Source organism: Eumetopias jubatus, unplaced genomic scaffold (assembly GCF_037043125.1).
Source record: "Eumetopias jubatus isolate StellerSeaLion01/CBP00866 unplaced genomic scaffold, mEumJub1_p1.0 scaffold_2, whole genome shotgun sequence".
Lineage (NCBI taxonomy): Eukaryota > Metazoa > Chordata > Mammalia > Carnivora > Otariidae > Eumetopias > Eumetopias jubatus.
Window position 1 is genome coordinate 199,139,966 of NW_028274808.1, and position 22,886 is coordinate 199,162,851.

At 58.4% G+C, this 22,886-nt stretch overlaps 1 protein-coding gene across 1 annotated transcript in view; it reads right to left on the minus strand.

The window, feature by feature from the left end:
* ABLIM2 (actin binding LIM protein family member 2) overlaps positions 1–22,886 on the minus strand; it is a 146,453-nt gene that overhangs the window by 13,050 nt on the left and 110,517 nt on the right. The window contains exons 13-16 of the mRNA XM_088021245.1: positions 17,408–17,460; positions 16,591–16,729; positions 5,825–5,886; positions 340–394 (exon numbers count right to left, since the gene is read on the minus strand). Of these exons, the coding sequence (XP_087877371.1) occupies positions 340–394; positions 5,825–5,886; positions 16,591–16,729; positions 17,408–17,460 (309 nt within the window). The remainder of the gene's footprint in view (positions 1–339; positions 395–5,824; positions 5,887–16,590; positions 16,730–17,407; positions 17,461–22,886) is intronic.

Consider the following 22,886-nt stretch of genomic DNA (forward strand, 5'->3'; position numbering starts at 1 on the left):
CCACGAAACGTAACCGTGGGTGATTGGGTTGGCCTCAGTCCTGGTACAGGATGGCTATTCCAACACACGTCTCTCCCCAAGTAACCAGAGTGACCAACAAATCAGGACAGGGTCAGCTGTTCCCAAGGATGAAGGGAAGGGAGCACCTCAGGCAACATAAGAACGGAGGTAACCGGCTCCTCTAGCCGACACGAGCACCCCCACGCTCCCCCCACTGCGCGATGTTTGGAGCTTTCGCCAGCTGGCCCTGGAGGGGCCCGTCCCAGAATGAGACTTGTGGAAATGTGTAAGAGACCCCTGCCCCAGCCGGAGACCCAAGGGGGTCCCCGCGTCTTGTACCTCGCGTGCCCCAGCTGGCATCCGGGTCTGCTCCACAAGGGGCCAGATTGGCATTCTGGAAGAGAAAGAGAGAGGGCGGCAGGCGGCAGGTTGCAGGGGTGGGTGGTCGCGCCTTGGTTTTGCCCGGCTCCGGCGGGGGGGGGGGGCGGTGAGGGGAGGAAGGTGGGCTCCCCAGAGTCCCTGGCACCTCGGCTCTGGAAGGGCCGTGCTGGGACACACTTGGCGGGTTTGCTCGCGTGCCTCCCCCCTGCCTTCCAGGCTGGTGCGGACGCTGCCTGGCCCAGCTCTCCTGCCCGCCTTTCGAGCCGCTCCTGCATGCCTGCTCCCTGTGCCCCGTGGCCCCCTAGGGGTACAGCCCGGCCCGGTGCAGAGGCCAGCCCGCGGGGACCACTGGTCCCCTCCAGACCCCATGGGCCCCAGGCGCCCAGGAGAGCTGGTTCGTACAGCCCCTGGACAGAGCCCCGCGTGCCTAAGCGGCCGCAACAGAGGATGACCCTCAGGTGGGACACTCAAGGGAACAGGGGCCACCGTCGGGTGCCTGCCCTCCCTCCTTGACGACTCCCACGGCAGTCATCAGCAGACTCCGCGCATCTCCACCACCCATGCCGGGAATTCTCTTCCCTTCTGCCCGCCTGAAAAAAATCACCCCACACAACGCTCAGGAGGGTCTGGGCCCCAAAAGCAGGCACCGAGCCCCCGTGTCTCTACCCCCCACTCCTGCGCCTGGCATGTACACCACGAGTCAAGCTCTGCCACGGCCCGTGGTCCACAGAGCCGCTGGAAGAACACGGTTCCTGCAGGCCCAGCACCTGCTCTGACACAGGCTCGGCGCTCTGGGCTGGCATTTCTGGGATCCCGTGCAGGGGTTTCAAGGGAGGCCTGCAGTCCCAGGGGAGAGTCGCGCCTTGCCCTGCTCGGGCGACAGGGAAAGCACGGTCAGCACTACTTATTGCGGTAGAGGGGCGACATGCACGGAACAGGTGTAGTTCCAGAGAGTGTGTGGGCAAGGGACGAGCCAGAGAGCCCCGAGCCCAAAGTCCTTCATCCCAAACAGGGGAGACAAGGGTGGTGAGTTGGGCAAGTACGTAAGTGGAGGGCTGGAGCCAGTCTCTATTTAAATATTTGGTGTTTTGTTCATCACGAATTTTCTTGCATTGACTTGGGCTTTAAAAAAACATTGCATTAGAACATTATTTACTTTGATTGTGGAGCCTTTTGGCAAGTGCCTCACTCACCTCACCTAGTCTCAGCCCTGGGACCCTGAGCCAGGTGCCCTCACCGCCACCGTCATGACCGTCACAGAATAATTCTCCTTAGGGGTTTGCAGGGACAATTTTTGAGACATTTTCTCAGGACGCTGAGAAGCATCCCCAGGCGCACCTGTCTGGTCTGGAAATCTCTTCCTGCTTAAGGCAAGGCAAACCTGCCCTCTACTCGCCTTCTCCCACCGGGCCGGTCGGTGATGTGGAAGAGACATGCCTCCCCCTAGTGCCCACTGCCCTGCATCACAGACCACTCCATCTCAGGCCACCACCGCCACCTCGGGCCATTAGAGACGCCTTTCCTAGCTGCAAAACCAGCCTCCTCTGGTCTGCCAGTCTCTGAGGCCAGACAGAGACTCCCAGGAGAGAGGGTAGGGCATCTTCGGAATGGAGAGGGGGGCACCAGATCAGTCCAGAGCAGGGGAAGAACAGCCCAGCCCCGCCTTGGTCCTCTAAGTGCCTGAGATCTTCAAGACCTCTCTGGTGCGAGGGAGCCTTGGGGTCACTCCTTAACAGGTGGGGTGGCCAGGGGAGCCCCACAGGCCCAACCCTGGCCGATTCCCTTGCAGTTCTCAACAGAGGCACTGGAGAATTGTAAAGCAACAGATTATTTACCTCTCCCATCGGTTTGGAGTTTACTAGGTGTCAGCTACCCTACGGACACATTGTGCAATATTTGCTGTGAGCCTAGGAGGTGGGCATCATCGTCATGGTTTTACGGACGAGGCTCAGAGAGGTTAAGGAATGAGCCCAAGATCATACAGCAAATACACAGAACTGTAAACATTGTAATCCATGTCTTTTGCTTCTCTAAAACGACACTGGAATTGTCAGTAGTAGGGGTGAAATTGTGGCCGTTCATGGCCCATTGTTATTGTCTTGCTAAGACTTGTTTTGGAATATGCCACTTAGTAGCCACCACTGTGGAAGGAAGAAGGGGTAGGAACTTGCTTTTAGAACAATTACTCTTGGGGGAACCACTCTATAGAGCTTACAAGAAGATTTCACATGTTTTGACTGTTATTGGTCCTCACAATGATCTTAAGAGGTAAGGATAACTTTTTTTAAAGACAGGAAGTAGAGACTCAGGAAATGTAAGTGACGTGCCCGAAGACATACAGGTGGCTGGTGGCAGAGCTGGGATTTGAACTCGGGGCTCAGTGCGGCACGTGTTCTTTCCAGAGTTACCGTTGGAAAATATCAGACTTCTTTATTAAGGGTTTCCTTGTACATAGGCATTTTTGCAAATGCTTTATGGGCATGTGAAAACCTGATTCAAAAGATACAGATTTTTCTCATGTACCTAGTAGGTGGTTTACTATTTGCACTATTAATTGCTCCATACGTCTTTTATTATTTTTTGTCCACTAGATCCACGTGTCGGATTCCAAATGCCACATTCAAATTGCCTCCCATCTTGTATCTTGTCAGGGGCCCTGGCACGGCCGTGCTGCTTGGCGCAGTTCCATGTGTGAATGCTACACCTGCTGGATGGTGTGTGTCATCACAAACTAGTGGCTGTTGCTATAATCTGGCAGCCTCTGTCTTCCAGCAGGAGAATTCAGTCTGTCCATATTTGCCATCAGGGTTTTTCTGTTGGTGGCCAGTGGTCGTTCTCTTACTAACAGACCAGGCGGCACACGTTGGGAGCCACGCTGCCTCATTCACAGGAATGCCTGTGACAGGAGGTCACCCCCCTATTTATTCCATAAGAGGAGAGCATCTACCAGGGGTAGGCTCTGTGGCAGGCTGGTTAGAAGGACATTTTAACGAACTCTGGGACTCAGGGTGGTGGCCCCTTGTGACAAATCCCTCTCAAAGCAAGAACTAGAAAGCTCTCTCCCCTGATGAACTGATCTTCCTTCCATCAGACGAGAACTACATAGTGGGTCATGTCTGCCCCTTTGCCTTAGCTACCAGGAAGCTCAGAGCTAAGCTTCAGCGGTTTGGCTCATACAACGTTCTCTTATTTCTGATATAATTCTGATATATGATTTCTTTTAGAGCTTCCTCTTCTGCTCCTTTGTGATTTGGGCTTTGTGGGTTTCCAGTCTCAGCACACCTGTGTTTTTACTTCGGGCCACCTAGCATCCTTTCTGGAAGTGGAGACACACGAAAAACAATCTCACAAGTGGCTTGTGAGCACCGTAGGCCACGGAGAGTGGTGGGTGACCATGTCCACGTGCTGAGCGTGGTCGTACCATAAAAGGCTGGTCATTCAAAAGCTCAATTATCTGGTCTTCCCACTGAGAAATAGGCATAAAATTTCATAGAAGTCTTAGAAAGTCTGAAAAAAACAGGAAAGAACCTTCGCAGGGGGAAAGAACCTTCGCAGGGAAAAAGAACCCCAAAGCAAAGTCTCCAGTGCTAGTCACCAATCTCCCACATAAGCAACGTGAAAAGCTGAAGATCTTCCCATGAGGATGCAGCCCCTTTGCCAACCCCCCAGCATCTGCAGGAAGCACAGGCCTCCCCCGCCTTGAGGCCCGCAGGAAAAACATTCACAGAGGCTCAGCTCTCGACTGTACAGCTCTAGCTTCTGCTCTCACTCGTTCTGGGAGAAGGAGTAGAGACGGAGTCCATGAGGAAATGTCTGGATCAGCTGTTCCCAGCTCTTTCGGGGGTGGGGCGTGTGAGGCCGTGGTCTTCTCTGCAGGTGCTGGGGGCATCGATCCAAGTCATTCCAGCATGAACCAAGGAGGGCATCTCCCCAGAGGATGCGTGGCCCAGGCACCAGTGAAGCAAGGCTAGAAATGCTGAGCATTCCTCCCTTGTCTTCCACATATTGAGGGACAGTCCCAGGACTTGGCTCGAGCGGTGGAACACTGCCGCCCTCAGGGGCCCCTGAGTCCCAGAACAGCTGTTCCAGGTATGCAGAGAACATTCTGGACGGTTTCCCCACCCCCCCCTCAGGACCCTTAACCCTGAGCCCGAGGATTGACAATTCCTGGTGCTGTGGGGGTCCCGTGGACATCCTCCTGCCCCCCGTCCCGTGCCTGCCCGCTGTCCACTGAAGATGAAGGGCGCAGAAATCCGTAGAAGAAAATCGAGAGAAGCATGCGGCATGTGTGCCCTGACTCGGCCCATTCCAGAACTGGAAGTGCGATTAGTGGGAAGGGGGCTTCACTAGAGTCAAACCATGCAGAGGTGCCCGGGCCCCGGACGGACACAACAGCAGGTCGGACAGGGCCCGAGGAAGATGAACAAGGCCAAGAAAACGCCTGCCTCATCCCTGTTCTTAGACGGGTCCCTGCGGCCGGGCCCCCGGATGCGAGGTGTGCCCTGGGGGGCCGCAGAAGGCTGTCCCGGGCATCACACACTTACTGCCGAGACCCCTGCCGTGCAACACACGGGGGGTTCAACCTCTGAGCACCTTCTCCAGTGGAACGACGCGCCCCGGTTTCAGACAGCAGAGAGGCTGCCTGAGAGGGGGTGTCCTGGGGCTGTGGGGTGGGGGGCTCTGGTGCCATCACGCCCGCCCCACCCCAGGGGTCCTCACTGGGGACTAGTGAAGCTGTGGGAACAGCGACAGAAAGTCGCCCAGCCCCTCCGTGGGGACAAGTCAGGCGCCAAACTCTCTGGGTTCAAATTCCAATGGCCCCGGATTGGGAAGTCAGGATGGGGAAGTCCAACCAGCCTTTAGCTGGGAGCAGCCAGAGAAAGCCAGCTACGGAGTGTGGGATCCAGGAATAATTACTGGGCAAGTGGCAGCACTAGGGGTGACAGTAATAGCCATAGATGTTAACGGCACCGTTCGTGGTGACAGTCGTGAGGGCAGTGGCAGGGAGGGGCCGATGTACCCCAGGAAGGAAGTGGATCCGTGGTTCACGTTGCTCACCAAGTAGCTAATCCTTTAAGCCCCTTATTAGGCTCCAGGTCACAGGAGAAGGATGTGGGTCAGAAGGGGCCTCAGGGGGTCGGAATACTCTGCGTGGGCCCTTGTCTCCCGCTCCCCACCACACTGAGGTCTCCATGGGAGCTGGGGCTGGGGTTAGACAGGAGGAAGGGAGGGGGTCCCGGTTCTGGTCTGGCCCTGGTCAGCAAAAGCACCGGCACAGCCCCTGGGGCGGGGGCGGAGGGGCCTGCAGGCAGAGGCGGTGGGCGAGCAGGGTCCCCGCGCCCCTCCTTCCGGCCGTGAGCTCAAGAAGCTGTAGGCACCACGCTCAGGCTCCCGGCGGGTGATGGTTAGTATACCGCGAGCCAGGGAGGGGTCGAGTACCTACCCGGTGGTCCAAGCCATTCTTTCCGTGTCCTGGGAGAGGGTCAGATTTGGAATAGGGGAATCCTGAAACAGACACATCACAGCTCTGTCACGCACGCACAGAGGCCGGGCCCCGGCTGGAGGGGCTGAACTCGTGAGACCCAGAAGGGCCCCCGAGGATCACGCCCTGCCTCCGTCATGACCTCCATCCCCAGGGTGCTGGCTGAGGAAGAAGCCGGCAAGGGCGTGATGCCCCTGAGCCCGCCTAGGACACCGGGAACACCGTGGCACCCTCTTGGGCACCTGTGTTCTCCAGCAGCCCCAGGTCTTGGCATCACCTGTCACCCCGGCCGAGCTCCTCACTCGGCAGACCCGGAGGGCTGGGGACAGGGGCAGGAAGGAATCCCCGTGGGGGGGGGGGGTAGGGCTGTGCCATCTTGTGCCAGGGGCGGCACACGGGGGCCTGCCACCAACCAAAGGTGGCATAGGAACCATTTTTTATTTTTTAAAATGATCTTGAGCTACTTGCCATTGGGGGATCTCACATTAAGATCCTAATTTCTGGCTTCTCTTGAAACAAAAAAGTCTGGTCTGAGACCATGGGAATCCCGCAGCTGATCCAGCTCTACCGCTCACGTCCCTGGCTGCCCTGCACGTGCCGCGGGCTTTGAGGTCTCCCGGTTAACCTCAGCAACAGGTCTGGAGAGAGTGGCGCAGAGGCTCTCTGCTACGGCCTCCTGGCTCAGGGGGAGGACACGCGGCAGAGCCTAGTCCCCCGGAGGGGCAGGACGCCCCCTCCCCCGGAGGGAGCTCCAGGGCTCCTTGCTCCCAGCACTCGGGCTGGCCCCCAGCAGCTCGGACAACAACACATAGCACCAAACGCTGGCACCCACCGCGGGAGGCAGCGGGCTGCCTGTCAGGGCGCAGCGGGTGGCGGATCACCCCTCCTGGTGTTCACAAGGCTGTGCGCGTCCATGCGACCGAGCACCAAACCTCCAGAGGTGAGGTGGGTGCCACGCACAGAACTGCCCACCCACCCCTTCCAGGAGGGCCTCGCTTCTGAGCCACAGAGGCTCATCCAGATGCCTTTCATCTCAGGGGGTCCTCACGAACTCTGGGGACGGAGACGACATTCTGCATGGCTCACGTGTGGACCCGGGAAACCTATTCTGGGCACATGTCTGCCCCCATGTGGCCTGTCGGGAAGGTCCTGGATGGGAGTCAGAAAGGGCCTTTTGCCACGTCAAGGTCAGGGTTCTCAAACTTCTTTTAACAAAGGCACCCTCTTGCCACACGAGAGTTTATGTAAACTCTGACCTATGAAAGAAGGAGGCAGGGGAGCTGGACACAGAAGCGGGGCGAGGGGCCAGACCCACTGTGCCGTCCCTGTTCCTCCCAGCCTCTCTGAAGCCTCCCATTCTATAGAGGGGGAATCGAGGCCCCGAGTCGGGGGGGTCTGCCCAAGGTCACCCAGCCCCGGGCTGCCAGACAAGGCCCCCTGATTCACAGTCCCGGGGTCCCTCCTAATTTACACACACAGAGCCAGGCACACTCTGAGATGTGAGGCTGTGCGGTTGAGGACCTGAGGGACCCTCCACTGAGACACAGGAGCTCCTGATCGAACAAAGATGCTGGAGCAGTGGTTCTCAAAGCGGGGTCCCCAACTAGCGGCATCAGGCTCATTGGGAACTGGTTAGAGAAGAGGCAAATTCTCAGGGCCCGCCCCCGACCTGCTGCATTGGATTCCGGGGCTGGGGTCCCATGAGCTGTGATAGACAAGCTGTCCTGATGGACATTCTGATGGACACGAAGGTTTGGGGCCTCGAGAACAGCACCCTCACCTCTGTCCTGCGCCTGGAGGCACGTTGTCACCCAGATGGCTGTCACAGGGCCCCGTGCTCAGGCTGCCACCTGCGGGCTTCACATCTGACTGCTTCTCATGAAGCACACAGACCCTGCCCCACGGAGGTCACTCTGTTCTCCTGACTTTCCAGCGACAGTTGTCCTGGGTGTCTCTTCTACGTACCTTGAGCGCCCACATCACATAATGTCACAAATTCTGCTTCAAACATCAGACAGGATTTCATAACCTCGTGGAAAGGAGAAGAGTCGATGATATTTGCCCCACTTTTACCTCTTCGATGTCCTCTCCGTTCCGAAGCCCCGAGGCTTCTCTTATCATGTCCTCCTCTCTGCTTGGACACCTGCTGCCCGCGATTCTTTAAACAACCTCTACTCGTGAAAAATGCTTAGTGTTGAGAATTTCTTCACTTCCCATTCATTCCCGCAGGATGGGCTGCCCCGGTGCAGAACTCGTGTTGATGGCAACCTTCCTTCGGCACACGGAAAGCACCCCCTTTCCGCTGGCCCCGTGGTTTCCACAGGGAAACCTGCTGTCTCCAGTCAGCCTTGTGCTCCAGGGAGTCTGTCTTCTGTTGTGGATGCTCTCAAGACCTGCCATCCTCTGTCTTCAGATTTTAGCGGTTCAGTATCATCGTAATTGGTTTTGGCGTGAACTCCTTTGGACTTGTCCTGTTTGGGGTTCTCGCAGTTTCCTGAACCTGTAAGTTTAGGTCTTTGGTCACCTTTTGGGGAAGTGTTTAGCCATGTCTTTGAATGCTTTTTCCAGCCCACTCTCTTCTCCCCTTCCAGGACTCCACCGCGACAGATGTTGCCCCACAGACCTCTGGGGCCCCGTTCATCTTTTCCCTGCTGTTTTCCGTCTGTCGCTCAGACCGGATCATTTCTGCTGCTCCAGGTATGAGATGGCTGAGCGCTCTGCCGTATTCTGCTACGCTGTTTCTGAATCCATCCGGTGACTTTTTAATTTGGGTTATTTTATCTTTCAGTTCGACAGTTTCCATTTGATTCTCTTTTTTTGGGAGGGGCGGATAATGTCTATTTCTTTGCTGAAATTTCCTTTCTTTATTTTTGGGTATTTGTTTGCTGAAGCATCGTTCGGGTGGCTGCCCTAAACATCCTCGTCCGGGAACCTCGTCCGTGCTTCCCCGGTTGCTCTGTGCCCCGAGGTGGGGGTGGGAGACACCGGCTGCGGTGGAGAGGGTCTCCCAGGCCCACCCTCCAGGCTGCCCATGCCAGTAGGCCTCCTGCTTCATATCTGCCGGTGAGGCTTGGGGAGGAAGATGCCAACCTGGCCGCCTGGTGCCACTGCATGGGAGGTGGGAGACATGGCTCCTGTGTTTTTCCTCAGGTCCTGGGGTCCTTAGCCAGCCCACCTTCCTCTTTCCACCCTTGAGATTTCTGCGATGTGTCTGCTCTACTGTTTCGGGGGTGGGGTGGGGTTATACTTAGTGGGGATGAGCAGGGAGAGAGGAGGCTCCATTATCTGCCCCCCCCGCCACCCCCAGGTGCCATGTAGACCCATCACACTTGGCCTCTCTGGGGCTGGGATGAGCCATCAGTAGACTTTAAAGGTCCCAGTGACCCCCCCACCCCCCCACCCATGCAGCTAGGTTTGAAAGCCACTGGCTTAAGTCCCTTTGCACGTGTAGACACTTTACCTGACCCTCGTAGGCCTCTGCATGACACAGGACCTCCTTTTACAGGTAAGGAAGCTGAGGCCCCACGAGAATAATGGCCCCTACAAGGTCAACGTCTGCTCACGAAGAGGATAAGACGAGAGCTAGGACTTCTGGCTTCGGCCACCGGTGGACCCATCTGCGCCAGCATCTCTGCCCCCGTGCGGGTTGCAGGTGTGGGCGTGTTCTGGGCACCTGCATGTCGGATGGCATCAGGTGGCCGTGAGAGTGTGCACTGCCTGTGTGCACGGTGAGAAGGCAGGTCTGCTGGACCTGGGACGAGGCAGCAGCTGGCCCATTGCGAGTCCCATCAGTCCTGTAAGGGCTGGACACCAGCCATCCTCACGTCCGTGCTCAGTGCAGACAGGCTCCCCTGCCGCCTCCTCTCAGAAGCCCACCTGTGGTAGCCTTGTGCTCGGCATTCTGAGCACTGTCTCCTTGGGTCTGTAGCTATTCTGGGCTGGCTGGTCAGAGTTTAGGGGATCTGCTGGACATGCAAGGAGAGGCCCAGATGCCTCTGGGGGGACAAGCAGCTCGTCACCGCCTCCAGGGATGCTCTGTGGACAACTGCTCAGCAAGGCACTTCCTTGGGCGCATCTTCCACCAATGCCCGGATAAGGAACTTGGCAGCCGCATGGCCCTGCAGGGGTTTGGGTCCAGGAGGAGGCTGGAACTGCCTTCAGCTCTGAGTGCCTGTGAGCAGGAGGCCGTAGGATGACCCAAGCTCCAGGCTTCCAGAAGTAAGCAAGACGGGCTCACCGCAACCAGGCCTGTGGACCTAAGCAAGCTCTGCCGCGCTATCCCCCAAGGCTCAGGAGACGGGTTGCCGGAGTGCTCACATGTGAGCCCCAAAGCCCAGATGCTTCCTGCCAGGAGGCCTGGATCGTGCCCATTTTTACACATGAGGCCATTTTAAACACAGACAACTTTGCTCTTATGCCCAAAGTCACACAGCAAGTGACAAGCTGGGATTCAAGTGCTGGTGGACCAGCACCCAGATCGGGCGCTCTCTCTGCTGGCCCATCCTGTGATCTCGTGGACACCGTTGCTACCTGTGTCAGCAGCGGTCACTGACATCCCCTCCACCCCACCAGGAGCAATGCCGCGTCCCACGAAGGGAGGACGGTGCTGCTCCAGGAAGGCCCAGCTCCACCCAGTGCTCTGGGGAGCACTCACCGAGAAGCGGCCACATGCAGGTGAGGGAGACACGGGGGCATCCTCCCGGGACCCTGCTCCCCAGGGGCTAACAGTCCACAGAGGAGAAAGGACACAGAGGGTTATGAGGAGCCCCCGGGCCTGGGTTGAGGAAGGGAAGAGAGCTTCCAGCTGGGTGGGGGTGCCTCAAGAAGGCAGATTTGGAGGGGAGCACAGGGGGCCCTGAAACATTGGCTCCTTTCTACGAACATTGCGTCGCCTTAGCTTGCGCCCCTGCCCACAAATCAGAGGCCACACCCTGTCCAGTCCCAAGGGGCAAGCCTGCTGGAAACAGGGGGCACAGGGAATTTTGCTAAAATTCCCCCACCAGATGGTGGTAGGCTTTGCCCAAGGGTGCCCCACTCTCACAGCTGGGAGTGGTCTCTCCAATGAGGGGCCAACAGTGTTTTCTGGGCCAGGGCCCCCTCCCTGATATCTGGAGTGCCCACTGCTCTCTCTGGGGACTGGCCAGGAGCAAGGGCAGAGAGCAGTCTGTCCATCCAGCGGGAGGCCACGGCCTCGCAGAAAGACCTGGATGGCCATGCCCTCCCCAGCGGTCCCTGCACCAGGGGACCTAACCACCTGCTGAATGCCAGGGTGCCCCCCCGCCCACCCAACCCTGGCCCAGGCCCCTAGCCCTGGCTCTCTCCAACCCTGGCGGCTCCTCTGGGTCCCCTCCTGCCCCAGTACAACACAGCACCTCGCCCACCTGCTCGCCCACCTGCTCGCTCTTTCTCTCCCCTCTCCTGCGGCCTTTGGCAGAGACAGGAAACGGGAGGAGGAGGACCCAGAGAGAGCTGGGGAAGGACCCAGAGAATCACACCTTCTTTGGGCCTCACACGCTTTGGAGAAAGTCATGCAAGCTCAGGAGCACGTTTATCAGGCAGAAAGTCCCAGGTCTCAGGTCACCCACTCGCATCTGGGAGCTGAGGACCTGCAGGGACTCTGCTCCCCGCCCATCCATCCAGCTCCAGGCCTGGATGTCCAGGTTCCCGACTCCACGCGGAGAACCACCCCGTTCCTTCCTTATCTCCGAATAAAGGTGCCTCCATCTACCTGAGCCAGAAGTATCCCCATGTCATTCCTGATTCTGTCCCCGCCACGCAACCCTAACTGCTCACACATGGTCCTGCCATTCAGACCACTCAAGGGGCCTCCCCGCCGCTTATGTGGACACCCTAATCCCCTGTGCTTGGCCCAGCAGCCTCCAGTCTATCCTGTGAAGCTGCCCATCCTTGTTTTTAAATATGCAGAACAGACTGCCTCATCTGCCTGCTCACAGCCCTACCCCGCTGACCCGTTCCCTAACAGACAGAACAGCTTCCTAGCATCATACACAGACCAGCTGGGTCCTGGCTAGTCCCTCTTCTGCCAACCCACTGGCTTCCTGTTGCCCGAATGGCCGCCCTGCTTCTTGCCTTGGCATATGCTTGGACATGGTGTTCGTGCTGCTTAGAACATCTCTCAGGGACACCTCCCCCTAGCAGCCCCCGAGGATGCCCCTCCAGGGCAACCCCTCAGGACACCCTCCTCATAGGACACTCTCCCTGAGGACACCCCCCGGGACACCCCTTTAAGATACCTCCCCCAGCACAGCTGCCCCAGGACACCTTCCCCATAGGAACCGTCCCCCCCGGACATGCCCCTAGGACAACCCCTCTAGGACAACCTCCCAGCACACTGTCCCCCAACCTGGATGACGGCAATTGCCTCCTATGGTCTTTCTTGCCCCCACTCAGGCCTGTCGAAAACCTGTATCAGACGAGGTCGGGCTCTGCTGGGATCCCTCCGGGACCACGTCGCCATTTGGACGCCAGGCTGGAGTCCTCCCCAGGCGACCCAGTCCTCCAGGACCCTGCGCATCGCCGCCTTCACCCCTACCACGCAGGCCCCCTCGCCGTCCTGCAAACCCACCAGGCTGCCCCCGATCGTCCTCACTGTTCGAGCCTATACTCCCGTCGAGTCTTTTGCTGAGATAGTCTTCCTCTCCCGACTGTACTGAAAACTGCCCCCAGCACCTCCTGGCCTCCTTACCTGCAGGGCACTGATGCATACTTCCTAACTTTGTTCTGGTCTCAGCCCCCACCCCACTAGCACGCCGGCCCCTCGGGGCAGGGGATGTCATCCTCTGCTTGACCCTCAGCACCCGCAACAGTGCGGTAACACAGAAGGTGCTCAGGAAGCGTCTGGTGAGGTTCGGGCCTTGTCCTGCCTGTCGTGAACGAGGAGAGGGACTGACGTACTTCTTCAGGCCTGATGTTGGTGGAGTCGAGCCCTCGGGGCCGCGGGGCAGACCTAAGCCAGGCGCGTGGCTGCCCACCGGGTATTCTCAGAGATCAGCACACAGCAAATGACGGTGACTCGTGGAGCAGGAAATGCAGGAAAGATTCTGGCACCACTCCAGAGGAATGACAGGGGACGGGCCCTTTCTGAGCAAGCCTCACGCCCCGCGAGCGCTGGGAGGGAGCCTGGGCCGCGATCCTGAGCCTGGCCCCAGGCCAGGCCCCCAGCCATGGTGGGCAGCAGGTAAAGACAAGCATGTCCCATCAAACACAAGACTCCACAGGGAGGGACACACAGACGGTGACACGAAAGCCAAAGCCCTGGGACCACCATCTGTGCTGCCTCAGTTTCCAATGCAGAGCTCTTCCCACCCGGCCCCCTCCCCCATTCTTCTCTGTGCTGGGGCCTTAGGAAGGGCCTGTGTCCTCAGAAACCCTGGGCTCTTTCTAGGGGTCACTGAGTCCTCTAGGCGGGGTCCCCAGCCAGCTGGGCCTTTGTCTTATGGGGGAGGGGGCCTACGTCACCTCATGTTCTTCTGGGGACGGTGAGTCTCACCCTATAAAGCTCAAGACCCTCTTCGCATAACAAAAACTCAACATCACCCCTTCCCTTTGCAGAAATCGGGCCCGTTGGAAACAGCACATTATGCACAGAGTCCCTATAAGGCCCAAGGTGTAGGACAAAGGAGAGTCTCGGTCATCTATAATAGCACGTGTATTTCAGTGAGACCCTCTTCGGAGTAGGTGGCAGCGGGCCAGAAAGAAGGGTGTCACAGGGTGGCTTGTCGTTGCTGCTCAGTCATCTGCTCCTCCTCTGGGGAATGGGGGCTGGGCCACACTCGCCTCCGCCTCTCCGCTGCCTAGCACCGTGCCCAGCACATAGTAGGTGCTCAACCAATGTCTGGTGGAGAGATGGATGAATGACCGGATGATGGGTTCAGCCCCGGGTGAGATGTGCCGATGGGGTCATGAATGGGATGAGACGTGTCCCCGGCCCCATCAACCCTCGGAGGCCCCAGGCGGGCGGTGGCGGGATGCGCGGGTGCTCGCTCCCGTGGGCGTCTCTGCCTCTCTCAGCTCCCTGCACGCTTCTCCGGGGCAGGGGCTGCTCTTGTCTCTTCTTGGTGTCCCCCTTGGCGCCCCACACAGCGTCTGGCACAGAGTGGGTGCTCAATAAATACCCGTTGAATTTAATGCATCTCAATTCAACAAACATTTATTGAGCGTCCACTGTGTTGAGTGTCACAATCCTACCTTCCTTGGGCGCACTACAGATGGATGTCCCGGGGATGCAGGTGGGGCGTGCCTGGCCGCGTGCAAATGCCCTGCTCAGTGAAAGTTGTTTGCAAATGGTACTGGTGTCTGTGGGCTCACTTCGGGAGCTACTCGGGGAGAGTGGAAGGAGCCCCGAGGAAAGGGGGTACGTAACCCTCCGTTTAGGAGCGCTGCCCATTCCGCCCCAATTTCTCAACGGGCTGGCACGCAGCAAGGCACGCGTGACGGAGGCATGACCAGTAGCTGGGGTCCCGGATGCTGTGCCCATGCACGTCGGGAAACCAGGCGAGGTAAAGGCACGGTTGCAGCAGGTGCACGGTGGGTTTCCCGCTCAGCGGAACCGACATCGGAACACCATAGAAAGCGGAGGAATGACAGAACTGTCATAATCGTCATGAGCAAGCGTTCGTGAAGGGGAAGGCCACGCGTACGTGCACGCACACACACACGTTGTTTCTACGGTGGAGGAATCTCCCCCATTAGGGCCGGGATTCTGGCGCAGGTGAGGCGCTTCCTGCCGGCCAGGTACGCCCTGGGTGACAAGCAGCGGGACCCCCGCCTGTGGCTGCCCGTGGCCCCAGTGATGGGGAGACAACAATGAGGACGAGGGGACGGAGCCAAAACAAGACCTTGCAGCCAGACTGTGTGACTGGCCAGTCAAAACAGCATGCACAGCCTGGGGGCCTCGCGGGGGGTCTCCCACCTATGGGGCTCCCGGGATGGCCCGGGGGCCCCTGGTCCCAGCGTGCGCAGGCGAGGGGCCAGTGCACCGGGGTGAACGTAGCACGCACCAGCGACAGGGCAGGTCAACGGCACGGGGAGGGGGGGTACTGTGGCCAGGCTTCTCCCCACGGGGTGCCCCCCCCGCAGGTGGGCTGCGGACATAAGTGGGGATCCCGGGGTCAGCCGAAGGTGGGGTCCTAGCACCACCCAGCAAGGGGAGGATGGGAAGCCAGAAAAGGCCACCCCCTGATGTCCCCAGACACTCACTTCCTGAGAGCTCCTGGGCCTCGTGGGTAACACGACGACACCCCAGGCGTGGGGGGGCTGCGGGGGTGCTGGAGGGCTGGCGCAACAGGATCCCACCACCTTCCAAACCAACCGCCATCAGCACAAAGGGAACATGGAGCAGCGAGGCCCATGGTCAAGTCCTGCAGCACCCAGGGCAGTGGGTGCCTGGGAGCAGACAAGGGCCGGGGGCTGGACCTCAGCTGCTGGGCTGGGCCGCGCCGTGACCTGTCGGCGGGGGGGGGATGGGCAGCGCGCCGCGTCCTCCCCGCACCGGCCCTGGGAGGAGCACGCCACCACCTTGGACGAGTCACTCTGGGAGACTGCTCTGACGTGGCCTTCCTGTGGTGGCATCCACCCGTGTGCCGGCCCAGAGAGCCCCATATTTAGAGCGCTGCACCCCCGGGGGGCCAGAGGCACGGGGAGAGGGGGCCCATGATGTCTGCTTGCAAAGATCATACACAAAACAAGGCGCCTTTGCTTTGCTTCGAGCTCTTCTTTAACAGACGGCAATGCCCGGGCCGCCCCTTCCATGTGTAAGACAAGTTACAGTTCAGAGTCACGAGAATGAGGATGACAATGACAGTCTTTTTGCTGAGCATCTACCATGGGCCAGGCAGAACGCCGGCTGCGGACGTGTGTCACCTCCTCCGGTCTCTACTGGCCTGGACAGGCGGACAGGCGGGACGGAGGCCCAGCGGGGCGGTCATGGCCCAGGGTCCCACGGCCCATCAGGGGTGAGCCCGCATTTGAGCTGGGGCCGGTCTCATGGCCACACCAGCCTCTGTGCTCTGCCTCTTCACACCCCCGTCCACCTCTGTGTCCCAGCTCAGCCCCACACGTGCCCACAGGAAACCACCCGCTGGGACCCAGGCACGGCGTCCAGGTCTCCTGCGGGCATCACACCATAGCTGGCCGTGCTTCTCACCCACAACGTACAATTCTAGAGCTCTATGTGGAGCGTTGCCCTGCATCTGAAAATCCCTCCTAATTCAGCCCTCCTGAACCCCAGAGTCGGGCAGCGGTCACTTATCCCCACTCCCTGCGGACGGGATGTCCCCACTCCCCGGTGCCTTGCTCAGGCCGAGCGCCGGGTGGCTGTACCCTGTCATCGACTCCCAGTCTGGACTCACCCGCCTGGACCATGCTTGCGGCTGCTCTGGAGGGAAACGGGCCCCTCGCTTCCCAGCCTGATGGCCCGGGAGATGTTCTTTGCAACAGAACCCAGGAGGCCAGTCTGGCTTTCTGGGCTGTCTCCAGCCCTGGAGCATTCTAGGAGACACGCCGGTGTGCCCACGGGCCACACGCGAGCTCACCATGTCCAGGGGAACTCACACGGGAAGGGGGTCCGCTCTCCTACCTGATTTGCTCCTTAGATTTCTTAACGAGCAAGGCTCAGTTCTGGGGGATGGGTCCCAGATTGTGGGGCCCCCTTGCTGCGAGGCCTCTCATGCCACAGGTACAGCTCCTTGCTCAAAAGAACCACTCACGTGAGTAAAAGTTGTCCCCTTGCATTGTTTGGAGAGGGTCTCTATCGGTCCCGCTACTGTGGGACAAAGACTGGCTGTCTAGGTCTGGAGAGTTAGTCCTAGTGTCTGTATCCCCCTGGAGAAGCAGCCAGCTGGTCTTCTGCTGAGGGAGAAGAAAAGCCACGTGAATGCGGAGGCCATCTGCATGGGGCTGCCCCGCGTTACAGAGGAGGAAGTGGGGTCAGGGAGGTCAGGGGCCCAAGCGGCTTCTCCTGGGGGTGCACGGGTGGGCCAGGCGTGGGCGCTCTCCATGCACAGCTCCCTCCCTTAAAGACAAGCCAGGGGCCCTCGCCCTCCCTGGAGCCAGGGCGGGAAACTCTGGGGGCCAAACCCCCCCCGAGAGGCGCACCCAGGCCTGCACGCATTCCCCATGGCTGCGTTTGTCGCCGAGCCGCGTGGCCCCTGGAGCCTCACTCTACCCTCGGACCCTTCCCTGGGACCCCCTGCCCAACCTGTTCTCGAGCCAGCACCCCAGATGCCTCCAGAATACCCTTGGACTAATTTTCTTTTCTTTGCTTAGACATGGCCTCGGTGATAGAGCCGTAACCGGGTTACAGGGGTGCGGCAGGAGCACTGCGGCAGGAGGCGTGCTAGTCTGGGTGGGAGGAGGCGGCGGGCGGGGCCCCCGCTGAAATCCGGTCCCTGCCGCGTGGGGCCTCGTGGGACCCCTCTGGAGCAGGATGTGGGAGAGGGAGGCTGAGCTTTTGGCTGGGGAGCCCCCCCGAGCCAGACTGCCTCTGGGCAAGGCTGCTCCCGCCCGGACCTGCCCCCACGTTACCTTCCTGTTATCCTGCTCCAACGCTCCGTCCTGTCCATCGGGTCGCCTGACGGCTGGAAGGGAAGGGGCCCCTTGTCAAGGAGATACACCATCTCATCTGGGTGTCCCCGCCACGGTTCCCGCTTCCCATCGTGCTCAGAAACGGAAAGGTATCAAGCCAAGGTCCACGGCACGAGAGCCTTCGCGGGGCCGGGGAGTCGGACGCGCCGGAGAAGCCTCCCACGGGAGCCCCGCGGGCGGCGGCCATGCACCCTCCCTCCTGACGGTTCTTCAAAACCAAGAGCAGGGGTGCAAAGGGACGCGGTCTTAGAACTCCAGCCAACCCCACGCCGCCGAGATCGCGCCACGTGTTTGGATGCAGCCACTTGGCATTTTGAAGCACACACTCTCTACTTTCCCAGTTTAACCCTAAAGGAACAGGAGGGTTTGGTCCAGCAGGGCCTGCTGTGTCCGACCTGGCCGGGTGCTTCACCAGCGCTCCTGCGGATCCCCACGCCACCCCATTCACAGATCGGGAGACTGAGGCTCAGAGACATGACATGCACGGGGCGTGGCAGAGGCTGATATGTGAACCGAGGTGCTCTGTCTCCAAAGTCCCCCCTCCCCGTTTGTCCCCCTCACTGCCTGCTGCCCACGAAACACAGAATGGTCAGTGAGCTCTGCCACAGGAAAAGTCCACGAAGAGAGGTAAAGGAGGTACGACATACAGCCAGAGGTGACCTCGGTGGACTGGAAGGAGCAAAAGCTCACTTTGCCGCAGTGTGTCCGCCAAGAACGCCATTGGGGGCTGAGAAGTCAGGTGTCTATATCCTCCACTGGCCTTTTTGGTTTTGGTGGTGGGGGTGGGGTCATCGCCATGCGAGTGCGATCAAGTACATCACGCAAGGGCATATGACAGTGCTCGGCACCCAACTGAGGACTTCCTGTACTAAGCCACGGACCCCATGCATGGAACAATGAGAGGAAAACCCCAGGCTCCTTCCCCACCCGCCACGGAGACCGAGGCCACGGTAAGGACACGCCAAGGGTGGGCTCCTTACCTGCAACCTGCGGAGGGCTTGGACCTTCGAGCCTTTTGGAGCACCCTGCCTTGTGCACCACCAAGGACAAGACTGACATCAGGCCCGAGAGCTTGGAAATTGGGGATTGGGCTACAGGACCTTGACAAGATAAGGTCACAGTTGAAGAGCGTTCTGGATACACGGATATTTTGTTACTCCCGATGGCTGTTTCTCTTTCTTCCAGGAGAGACAGTGATTTTTCAGTGTGAAAATAAAAACCCTGCTCTCTCCACGGGCGGAGGCAAATTTACAGCGAGCCTACGCGAGGGGCGCCATGGTGGACAGAGGCGGGGGCAGGACGGACACACGCCCAGCGGCCCGGGCTTGCCTGTTGCCCGGACAATTGTGGCCGCTGGGCAGCAGAGCCCTGAGGGTCTGGCCACACATCCGCCATGACTCTTGGCGGCCGCCCAGCAAGCTCTGGGGATGGTTAGGCCAGCGGGGACTTGAAGCTCCAGAGCATAGCCACTGTCCCACCCAGAGAAGCCTCCAGGGCTGGGTCCACCAGTGAAAGTCAGTGAGTGTGCCCTAACCCCCGATGAGCCCTCGGTGGCCCCCAAATGGACCACTACGGCGGGGGTAAATTTGCAAGTACAAAGACAGCAAGGGGCTCTTCGGGATGTGAAATCCCAGCCCTTGGAGTTCAGGCCACGGGGCCCAGAGGCCACCCTGGGTTTGAGGACTTCACATAGCTGTGGGTGACTGGGTGGGTCAGATGCGTCTGGCTGTGGAGCCACCTCAGGGCTCAAGGAATGGCCCCACCACCTGATGAGGAAGCCATCCCACCAGGATTGAGCAAGTTTCCTCTGCAAAGGCTCAACCAGGAGTGTACGACTCAGCCACACTCAGTCACCAAGGGCTTTCCAAAGGCCAAACGTGTCGGCCCACAACACACGCGACGGGTGCCCTGACGTGGGAGCAGGGGTAGGAAAACACAGGTGTCTGGCACTTTGTATTATATGCCTGCTTCCTGAACAGCTCTGAGCCTCAGTTTCCTGATCTGTAAAATGGGCAGATGACGCCCACCCCCCCCGCCCCAAGTTGCGAGGATCCCATGAGGTAATGCATGTAGATACTGTAACACACCAGGGAGCCCAGGTCTGAAAAATGAGGAATGAACAAGAGAACAGCCTTGAGGCAAGTGGACAGGCTTGTGTTTCAGAGTCAGGAGAAGACACACCGATTAAGGATGACCCACTGTCTGTCCCAGCAGACAAGGCAGTGCCCTCTGAGCCTGGACTGTCTCTGCCATAAGGAGTCCTCCGGGGAGAGCCCCGGGGAACTCTGTTGGAGGCATCCCCAGGAGACTGGCTGGCCTCTGATGTTCTTTCTGGACCCACAGCCTGCCTGCCTTCCCTTTCCTCCCATCCCAAGACAGGACCCCAAACCAAAATGAGACTTGACCCCACCACGGAGGGATCCCAGGGAGACACATGGGTAGGGGCTGCCTCCTGTCTTACACCAGGAACCGGAGGAATAGCAAGCATGCCCCACGGGGCCCCGTCTGCTGACTGGCCTGGGGGGGGTGGAGCGAGCACCCCTCTGCTAGCAGGTGGCTGCAGGTGCGGGGCTGAGCTGCCATCTCCTGTGTCCGGGGCCCGGGCACCCACTCCCATGGCTGTCTCAGAGCTGTGCTTTGCTTACAGATGACACAGCTAGCCCTGTCCCTGAGTCTGGACGCTCAGCTTCCTGGGAGGTGTGGGGAGACGTGTTCTGTTCTTCCCTGGAATTCATCTTGAGCAGTCTAAAACCTAGCAGAGCGTCGCTCCATCGAGGGGACCTACCACTGGAATGACCCTGCTCCACGCCCCACGTCAGCGGGGCCTCACCCAACTCCCGCAAAGCCCGATGGCGAGGCAGCCTTGACCCTACCCTCAGGGTGGAGACGCAGAGCGGCCATGGCAGGAACCACGCCTACTTCACCAAAGTCTGGGACACCCCCCACCGCGAGCGCCTGCAGACGGCTCAGGAGCACCACGGTGCCCCGGTCCCATCTGCTCTCCATGTCCGGCCACTCCCCGCCTGTCCCATGTCGGCCCCCCGCTCTGCAGGAAAGGGCTCTTCCACTCCTGTCTTGTCCTGCCCTCACCGTTTTCAATGTTCCACTCACTGCCTTTTGCTTCCTTTCTATTTTTTAAAAAAAGCCATAAAATCATAACCAAGTAGAGCTGAAACTAATAGAGTACAAAACATACTGTTGGGCCCTAAATGCTGTACAGTGAGCCCGGAGGGGTCAGGGGCCAGAGGTCGGGGGTCAGGCAGATGAGCACCCGCTGGGTCCCAGAGCGGCCACTTCTCGACCCCAGGACCTCAGGCTCCTCGTCCACAGTGGTGCCAACCTCATTGGGGGCCTGCAGGGGACGTGCAGGCAGCTGTCGAGTGCCCCCCAGAACAGGGGTGCCCTCCCCGCAGCTGCTCGGGCGCGGGCCCCCCTCGTCCACAACACCAGCGCCCCACCACAGGGCCGGTGGGCTCACCGCTGGAGCTCGCTTCCCCAAACAGGAATGGGACGCAAGCACCAGAAAAGAGTGATACTGATTAAGAAAAACTGTGTGTGAGTCGGAGATAGGGCATCAAAAAGTAAATGCATTAATTAAAAACTATGCTTTTTAAACTGGTTGAGCATACTGTCTTAAACTAGCTAAATGGTCCAGTAATGCAACATCATCACCCAGAGTGTCTCGAGACAGGTGGAGGCCAACGTAGTGGTTTCTCAAGTCTCTCCCCCGAGAGACGACTGGGTGGTGACTTTGCTGAGTGTGTGTGTGGGTGCACATGCACATGCATGATCTCACACACGCATGCTCTCACACGCTCTCACACACGTGTGCTCTTACACGCTCACACACGTGCATTATCTCACACATGCATGCGCTCACACAGGTGTGTTCTCACGCACACACATGTGCTCTCACACCCACTCACACATACACGATCTCACACATGCATGCTCTCACACACACTCACATACACAGTCACATGCATGGTCACACACATGATCTCACACACACACACGCTCACACACACACACACATGATCTCACACGATCTCACACACACACATGCTCGCAACACACGCTCACACACACAGAGTCACACGCATGGTCACACACATGCTCACACAAACACATGCTCGCACACACACGCTCACACACACTCACACACATGGTCACACACACACGATCTCACACACACACACGCTTGCACATGTATGCTCACACACACAGCCACACGCATGGTCACACACACATGATCCCCCACACGCATGCTCACAGTCACACACATGCTCACACACATGCTTTCACACACATGCTCACACAAACACATGCTCGCACACATACGCTCACACACAATCACATGCATGGTCATATACACATGCTCTCACACACACATGCTCACACATGCATGCTCACACACACATGATCTCACACACAGTCACACGCATGCTCACACACACGATCTCACACACACGCTTGCACATGCATGCTCACACACAGTCACACACATGCTTGCACACACATGCTCACGCACTCATAGTCACACGCATGGTCACACACATGATCTCTCACACACATGATCGCATACACATGCTCACACACACAGTCACACGCATGGTCACACACACACTCACAGTCACATGAATGCTCACACACAGTCACACGCATGCTCACACACACGATCTCACACACACATGCTCGCACATGCATGCTCACACACTCACAGTCACATGCATGCTCACACACACACATGCTCACACACACACGCTCACATGTACTCACTTCTGACAGGATGTGCTCCACCTGGATGGGGGAAATCTTGTAAAATCAAAACATCTCAAATATATCAGAAACCAAATACATGCTAACACAAACGTTATTTTTGGAGCATTCCCTAAGGAAACCTGGTGAAGGACAGTACACACACATGCTGAGACCCCCGTCCATGGACCATTCTCATTCACAAAGAGACTGGCTGTATTCACGTTTACCCCTTGAATACGGCCGGACGCTGGGTGGAGAGTAGGTACTCTATAAAGTCTATTTGCTAAAAGAATCAGTATGCCAGATTTCTGAAACGGTAAATGGGCTTCAGTCCTTGTCCAGCGTTCAGTCCTACAGGAATTCCCTTGCCTTTGATGGGAGGGACCTTCGCATCCAGTTTTAAAACCAACAACGCAAGGATTCACACTGATAACAGTAAAACAAAATGTCTCTCCACTGGACGATTTGGTCAGAGGACTTAGGGTTGGAAGCTCTTTGTCTTAGATCTGGCTTGTTCAGAAGCCGCTGAGCAATTTCATAATCTGATTCACTGCCTCTTCTGCTTCCTAAGAGGCTGGCGCCTCTTATGCCACGGGTGTTAACCACATGTTTGAGGTTAATAAAATGCCAAGTCAGCCAATGCCACTTGTGACAAGTT